At 37.4% G+C, this 8703-nt stretch overlaps 1 protein-coding gene across 1 annotated transcript in view; it reads left to right on the top strand.

Annotated features, from left to right (window-relative positions):
* The window catches only part of ARHGEF9 (Cdc42 guanine nucleotide exchange factor 9), an 84076-nt gene that overhangs the window by 37394 nt on the left and 37979 nt on the right, over window positions 1-8703 (top strand). Inside the window, exon 5 of the mRNA XM_006760891.2 lies at window positions 6885-7128. Within this exon, the coding sequence (XP_006760954.2) occupies window positions 6885-7128 (244 nt within the window). The remainder of the gene's footprint in view (window positions 1-6884; window positions 7129-8703) is intronic.

Raw genomic sequence — 8703 nt, 5'->3', positions numbered from 1 at the left:
AAGGGCAAAAGACAAAGAATCTTAAAAGCAGCAAGAGAAAAAAAGTCAGTTACCTACAAGGGAGTACCCATACGATTGTCAGCTGATTTCTCAACAGAAACTATGCAGGCCAGAAGGGAGTGGCAAGAAATATTCAAAGTGATGGATAGCAAGAACCTACAACCAAGATTACTTCACCCAGCAAAGCTATCATTTAGAATTGAAGGTCAGATAAAGAGCTTCACAGATAAGGCAGAGGGTGGGGTGGGAACTGGGTGGAAGGGGAGTTATGGGGGGGAAAAGAGGAACAACTGTAATAATCTGAACAATAAAGATTTAATTTTTAAAAAAATATATACTATGTATGACTATATTTCAACAAAATGGGCAACCTGGATGAAATGGACATGTTCCTAGAAAAATGCAATCTTCTAAAATAATGAGGAAGATTCATAAAACCTGAATATCCTGGTAAGTACTGATGCAATTAAGTAGTAATCAAAAACCTCCCTGGAAACAAAAGCTCTAGTTTGGATGGCTTCACAGGGGAGTTTTATCAAATATTCAAAGAAAAACTAACACCTATCCTCTTCAAACTATTCTAAAAAATTAAAGAGGAATGGACACTTCCAAGCTCTTTTTATGAAACCAACATTATACTAATTCCAAAACCAGATAAAGACACTACAAAGAAAGAATTACAGGCTAACACCCCTGATAAACGTAGAGGGTAAAATCCTCAAAAAAATTAGCAAATAGGATCCAGCAATACATTAAGAAGTTCATACACTATAACCAAATGGGATTTATTCTGGGGATGCAAGGCTGGTACAATAGTCGCAACTTAACACATTAAGTGCCATGTCAGTCACCAGTGACTAACACTATACTTTCCATCCAGAACAGTCAGTCACAGGTGCCACCAGCATATCGGTGAAATCGGATATCGCGGGCTAAATGGAAAGGAAGACAAAACAGGCTTGGCGCTTAACGTGTTAATATATGTGATACAGCACAATAACAGATTGAAAGAGAAAAAGTACATGATCATATCAATTGATTCAGAAAAAGCATTCAACAAAATCCAACACTTTTTTTATTAAAAGAAAACTCTCAGCAAAGTGGTAATAAAGGGATCATACCTCAACATGATAAAGGACATACATGACAAACCTACAGCCAGCATTATACTCATTGGGTAAAAACTAAAACCATTTCCCCTAAGAACAGGAAAACGACAGGGATGCCTGTTTTCACCACTCTTATTCAACATAGTACTGGAAGACCAAGCCATAGCGATCAGACAATGAGAAATAATAAAGGCATCCAAACTGGAAAGGAGGAAGTAAAACAGTCATTATTCACAGATGACATGATATTGTACATAGAAAACCCTAAAAAAAACTAGTTATATCAAAAAACTACCCCTAACCAGTTCGGCTCAGTAGATAGAGCATCAGCCTGTGGACACAAGGGTCCCAGGTTCGATTCCGGTCAAGGACATGTACCTTGGCAATGTAGCAGGATACAAAAGTAACACCCAGATTTCCATGGCATTTTTATACACCAATAATGAACTATCAGAAAGAAAAATTTTAAAAATCCCATTTACCATTGAAACAAAAAAATTAAGATGCTTAGGAAGAAATGTAATCAAGGAATTAAAAGACCTGGCCTCCTGCCCGTCCAGCATGGCTCAGTAGTTGAGCATTGGCCTATGAACCAGGAGGTCATGGTTAGATTCCTGGTCAGGGAACATGCCCAGGTTGCAGGCTCAATCCCCAGTGTGGGACTTGCAGAAAATAGCCAACCAATTATTTTCTCTCATCATTGATGTTTCTGTCTCTCTCACCATCTCCCTTCCTCACTGAAAGCAGTAAGAAATATTTTATAAATAAATAAATAAATAAAATGATCTACCCTCTGAAAACTACATGACCTTGAAAAAAGAGATAGGAAGCTATAAGCAAGTGGAAGAATATACCGTGATTATAAATCTAAGCAATGCATAGATTCAATGCAATCCCTATTAAAATATCAATGGAATATTTCACAGATCTAGAACAAATACTCAAAAAAAATTTATGGAACCAAAAAAGGTCTCTAACTACCTTCTACTATCTTGAAATAGATGAAGAAAGTTGGAGGAATCACAATACCAGATATCAAGTTGTACTACAAGGCCATTGTACTCACTGGTACTGGCTCAGGAACAGGCATATAGATTAATGGAACAGAATAGAGAACCCAGAATTGACCCAAGCCATTATGCTCAAGTAATATTTGACAAAAGAGGCAAGGGCATACAGTGCTGTAAAGATATTCTCTTCAATAAATGGCGAGAAAATAAACAAATGGGACTACATCAAAATAAAAAGCTTCTGCATAGCAAAAGCCATAAAAAAAAAAAAATGAAAAGAGACCCTGTTACGTGGGAGAACATATTTGGCAGTGATACATCTGATAAGGATTAATTTTCTAAATATACAAGGAACTTATACAACTTAACAAAAGAAAGTCATACAATGAAATTAAGAAATGGGAAAAGGGCCTAAATAGATACTTCTCCAAAGCAGACATACAGAAATCTGAGACATACGAAAAAATTCTCAGTCACTAATCATCTGAGAGATAAAATAAAAACGACAATGAGTTATCACCTCACACCGGTCAGAATGGCTATCATCAAGAAATCAACCAATGGCAAATGTTAATTGAGGATATGGAGAGAAGGGACCCCTAGTACACTGCTAGTGGGAATGCAGACTGGTGCAGCCACAGTGGAAAACAGTATGGAGTTCCCTCAAAAAATTAAAACTAGAACTCCCATTTGACCCATTGATCCCACTTCTAGGAATATATCCTATGAAAGCAGAAACACCAATCAGAAAGAATATATGCACTCCTATATTCACAGCAGTGTAACTTACAACAGCTTAGATTTGGAAACAGCCCAAGTGTCCATCAGTAGATGAGTGAATAAAAAAGCTGTGGTACATTTGCTCCATGGATTACTATGCAGCTGTAAAAAAGGACCTCTTACCCTTTGAGACAGCATAGAGGGACAGGTAGAATATTATGATAGGCAAAAATAAACCAGTTAGAGAAAGATAAGTATCACATGATCTCACTCATTTGTGAAATCTGATGAACAAAATAGATCCAAAGACATAGAAGTATGGAACAGACTGAGGAATTTCAGAGGGAAGGCAGGGGTGAGGGTTGGGGAGTGATTAACCTGGAATCTTATATGCACATATGCATAGCCAATGCACACAAACAACAGTGTGCTGAAGGCCTGGGAGGAGAAGATTTGGAGTGGAAGGGGTCAATGGGGGGAGAAACAAAGGGGACATCTGTAATACTTTCAGCAATAAAGATAAAATTTTTAAAAATATATATTAAAAGAATAGAGGGGTAGGTTTCATAATGCCCTGGTAACTGCATGTTTAGATTTGAGCTTTACAACCATTTTACAAGGTAAGGATGACTCCCCTCATTTCTTAGCTGAGGAAATTGAGGCTCAGAGAGGTTATATGGCTTGCACAAGACTACACAGTAGGTTAAACTCATGGTTTTGGACTCTAACTCACTCCATTGTTTCATGCTGCTTTATGTCATAACTATCCTTGTAATTGGATTTTCTGATCAGTGGTTCATTCCTATCACATCCTTACACTTGACCTTATGACTAATCTGGTGCTTGAAAACTCATATTCACCCCGCCGAGGAGTCAGAAAGAGAAGGCAAAGGGGGAATTTTATTTTTTTTAAAGTGATTTTTTTAAATATTTTTTTAAATTAATTTCAGAGAGGAAGGGTGAGGAAGAGAGAGATAGAAACATAAATGATGAGAATCATTGACTGGTGCCTCCTGCACACCCCACACTGGGGATCGAGCCCACAACCCAGGCATGTGTCCTGACCAGGAATTTAACCATGAACTCCTGGTTCATAGGTCAATGCTCCACTTCTGAGCCATGCCGGCTGGGCCTAATTTTAATGACATATATCTCTAGCCCTGTTCCCCTGTCACAGAAACAGAATTCTCTATTGTTGCTTGTTATCTTTAAATTCCAAAACAAAACAAAACAAAAACAATAGGAGATTCAATTGATGCTTTTAATTTAGCTTTAAGATCATGTACATCAAGCATGTCAAACTCGCAGCCCACAACAAATATTTTTGTGGCCTAGCCAATATAACGATATGTAAGAAATGTTTTAATAAAAATTTTGTAACTTAATTTTTACAATATCCTGTTATACATAATTATTAATAACGAACTACAACATTCGCTAATGACTGATTACTATAATCGTGTTGCATTCATTTCCCTCATGCGCTGGTGCACCGTTTCTCTCCACTAACACTAGCAGCTAATATTTTAGCAGCCAATTGCCACATCATTAGTCTTGGACTGACTTGATTGGATGTGCGCAACAGGAAATAATTCGCTTTCTGAGAACAAGAAAAATAGGTTTGTTTGTGTTATGCTTATTAATTTGTGCAGTTATTCTGTGTCTGGTAAATGAATGTTCAAGAAAATATTATTTATTATTAAAATGTTCTATTATTTTGTCAGTGATTACTCATTTATTTCAGCCCTTTGTATTCAGCATGTCTCTATTGAAATACACCTATGTTTCTATGAAAATTTGTAGCTTTTTTTTTTTTTGCAACCCACATAAACTTACACCTTGTTTATTTGGCCTGTGTTAGCCTTTAAGTTTGACATGTTTGATGTGCATCCTTTCCATTTGTGGAAACTAGTAGAGGTTTTGAAGGTTGACAATGATTATGACACGCCAACTCAGAGAGAAAGGAAGCTATAGGCTGAAGTTAGGAATAAAGGGAGTTTGAGACTGCCTTATTCTAGCATAGTGGTTACCCACCTGTGTGGTCCAGACCTGGATTACTGGGTCTATGTGTAGTTGTATTATGTATTAAGGCAGGTTTTAAGCCTTTACAGATCAAACTATATTATATTGATCCATTCTAAGCTTGTCCTGCTTTTGTAGTTAGGTTAGCCTAACAGAGCTTTTAATGTATATTTCCACAAAGTGTTCTTGAGGATGTGGAAGTCAGCACATGGGAGCCAATCCATTCTTTTGGCCAGACTGAGCCTGATGATAAAAGGAACCCAGGCTATGAAAGAGGCTTGGAGAAACATTTGCCCGCTCTTTGTAGATGACCTCTTCTTCTCCTGTGAACTTGATGCCAGGGACACCCAACAGATCAAAGCCCAAATGTACTCACAGCTTATGTATGTGAATGATTATTATGGGAGGAAAAAGTACCATGTGATGATTATTTTTTGCGAAGCAATTCAATAAGATCTCTATTTTCCAGCCTGAAGCTTCAAGATTGACAGAGCTATGTTGGAAATCCTTAAGGACAGCCTTCCACAGCCCTACCAAAAAGCCCAGTTTACCATGCAGTATGAAGAGTTAGGATTGGGAATGTGGCCATGGCCAAAGGCAAATCCTTGGCAGATAGCCTGCAGCTTAGAAATGAGTCATGTCAGGCGATTCAGTAGAATGGAAATAGTTTAATCAAACCATAACATATTAATAAAAGTTAATGAGCATTTCTGACTCTATCAAATTGTCTAAAAGTCCAAGTATAGGCCAACAGGAGGGATAATTGGCCAGAAAGGGCTCCTGCTACTAATAGAGGACATCTGTCTGGACAGGGCTCACTGGGGTCCTCTTTCACCAGACTCAGCCACACCACATGTCCCAGCATTAGGTGTGCTCTCAGGGGAAGCTTAGGACAGTGCTGAGAGAAGGCACTGAAAGACCACTCAGAGACCCACATCAGACTTTATATTCCATAAGCCCACAGGTTATTTCATCTGTCTCTCTGCTTTTTAACTTATGAAATATTTGACATTCAAAAAGATACGAAAATCATGATGCACACCCATGTACTTACTATTCAATTTTAGCAATATTTTTACAAATGGTCTTCCTCCTCTCCTTTTCTGCTTTTTCCCTACTCTTCCTTCCTTGCCTCTCCCCATTCTCATCATTGTACTGAATTTCTCATGTATTGTTGTTGTATTTTTATAGTTTTTGTACATATGTATGTATCCTTAAACATGTGGCAACTTGTATGTTTTAAAACCTTATATAAGTGAAATAAATATAGATGAGATAAACTATATAGAAATTAAGGGAATGATGAGCATGGGATTTGAGATGGAGTTTGCTTTGTCATCATAGATTTTGGATTGTGTGATGGGTTCACCAAAACGTAATACATTATTAAAAGTAGTTAATTAGCCTTGGCCAGTGTGGCTCACTTGGTTGGGCATTGTACTGTGCTGGTTCAATTCCAAGTCAGGGCACATGCCCGAGTTGCGAACTCAATCCCCAGGAGGGGGTATGCAGGAGACAGCCGATGTATGTTTCCCTCTCACATCAAGGTTTCTCTCTCTCTCCCTCTTCTTTCCTCTCTCTCTAACAATCAATGAAAATGTTTAAAAAAGTAATTAACTAAATAAATATAGAAATAAGAGCACTATTCATAGACTAATGATGAGTGTCTCATAGATTGAGTTAGGATTAATCTAATTCTGTGCACTCAAGAGCAAAACAACTATGATAATAACAGATAAGCAATATACTTTTTGTATATATGTACTTCTATTTTTCTCAGACAGTAAGATCTGTAAGACTCATTCATGTCAATATATGAAGTTCTTTATTAATTTTTATCCCCATTTCTCCTTCCATACTAGGCCTTCTCTAGAAATCCCCACAACACTAAGATAATGTGCCCAAATTTAGACCAAAACACCTCCAATTGGCAGTATTAGCATTCTGATGTGCCTATGTGCCAACTCTCTTGGTATCCACTCTCTACATACCTTTAACAAAGTCTTCTCTTCTTCCCACCTAGGACCTGATTCGGAGAGACATCCTATACTACAAAGGCCGCATTGACATGGATAAATATGAGGTAGTAGACATTGAAGATGGCAGAGATGATGACTTTAATGTCAGCATGAAGAATGCCTTTAAACTTCACAACAAGGAGACTGAGGAGGTTCACCTATTCTTTGCCAAGAAGCTGGAGGAGAAGATACGCTGGCTCAGGGCTTTCAGAGAAGAAAGGAAAATGGTACAGGAAGATGAAAAAATTGGTAAGTGACTTCAGAAGAGAACAAGAATATGGTTATGAAGAACATAGAGGATTGGAAATAGTTTTCATTTCTCTAGAGGCAGAAGGAAGATTATATTGCAAGCTGACTTAATCAACTTTGTTGGTTCCCTACCATTAGGTGCTTTTTGGTAGATACCAGTAGTTTCCCTTAGTTAGGGTTAAGTGAGTTACAGGTCAGCTTCCTCTACAGTCTCATTACTAGATAAAACCATTACATGGAAAGCAAACCTCTGACTCAATTCTTTCAAACATACAGACATTTATCAGCAAAACAACATGAAAGTAGTTATACAGCCTATTCTGTAATCTCAATGCAGTCTCAATTCTAATCTTAGATACATGATGGAATATTCTGTGAAAGGTTAGTCAAGGCAGATTTGGTAATATAGTGACAGTATTCAGCTAACTTTCTAGTCAGAGTCTGATGACAGAATCCTTTCATGAAGGTCAAGTCATAGCATCTGTTTTCAATTTTAAGCTTTAGGCTTCCTTCTGAAAGGCATAGGCTAAAGGACTTACTGGATTCTTATACCCAGTCTTGGTGAGGGCTAAGGTGCCTGTAAGACATTTGTGGCCACTGCACATCTTGTATAACATGCACTTTCCCAATGAAAGTTCATTTTTATTTTTATTTTTTTAAATTTTGTTTTATTGCTTAAAGTATTACAAAGAGTATTACATATGTCTCCTTTTTTTTCTCCCCTTGACCTCTGGCTTATTTCACTTAGCATAATGCTCTTTTGTTGATTTTTAGACAGGGAGGCAGGGAGAGGGAGAGAGGAAAACTTTAATGTAAGAGAGAAACAACGATTGGCTGTTTCCTGCACACCCCCTACTGAGGATCAAGCCTGTAACCCCAGCATGTGCCCTGACCAGAAATTGAACCAGTGACCTTTTGGTGCATGGGATGACACTCAACCAACTAAGACACACCAACTAGGGATGAACGTTCATTTTTAACATTTTTTAGGCTAATTAGGCTTCATGTATAAGGTGACTAAATGGCTGGTAGTAGTGGCCTCGATAGGAAAGATTTCTGAGTGTTTAATATTGCTAAACATCACTTCTTGAGTGTACATTCCTGATTAGGGCACTTTAAATGCTCATAGAATATAGATTACAATTAATGTAAATGTATATATCATACCCTCTGTATGAAAATATTTTTAAATAAATTAATAAATAGGTTCTAAAATCATAACCACTTGCATGATTTCCATTCACACTAAACCATACTCTTTTGTATGAGAGATTGTTCCCCTTTTCCAGAAATGATATAGCTGGGAGAGATATTTTTTATTCTGCTTCCCAAATGAGATTTAAGCTCCATTGGAAGTAGTTGTGTGGTTTACAAAGTACTATCAGGTCTCTTGCCCATAGTCATACATTTCTAATATAAAAATATAAAAATCCAGGCTTTGTAATTCCCTAAAAAATAGTTTCTGTTTTTTCACCACTCCAAATGGGAGTAGAATTGTACTTTAAAATACTTTTACACTCAAGTTTGTAGAAACTGCCTCTAGAAAAAAGAGCCTACCCACTGAGCTGGTACAAT

The sequence above is a fragment of the Myotis davidii genome, unplaced genomic scaffold (assembly GCF_000327345.1).
Source record: "Myotis davidii unplaced genomic scaffold, ASM32734v1 scaffold3597, whole genome shotgun sequence".
NCBI classification, from domain to species: domain Eukaryota; kingdom Metazoa; phylum Chordata; class Mammalia; order Chiroptera; family Vespertilionidae; genus Myotis; species Myotis davidii.
The sequence above is the reverse complement of the archived record's forward strand: the minus strand, read 5'-3'. Positions and strand labels throughout refer to the sequence as shown.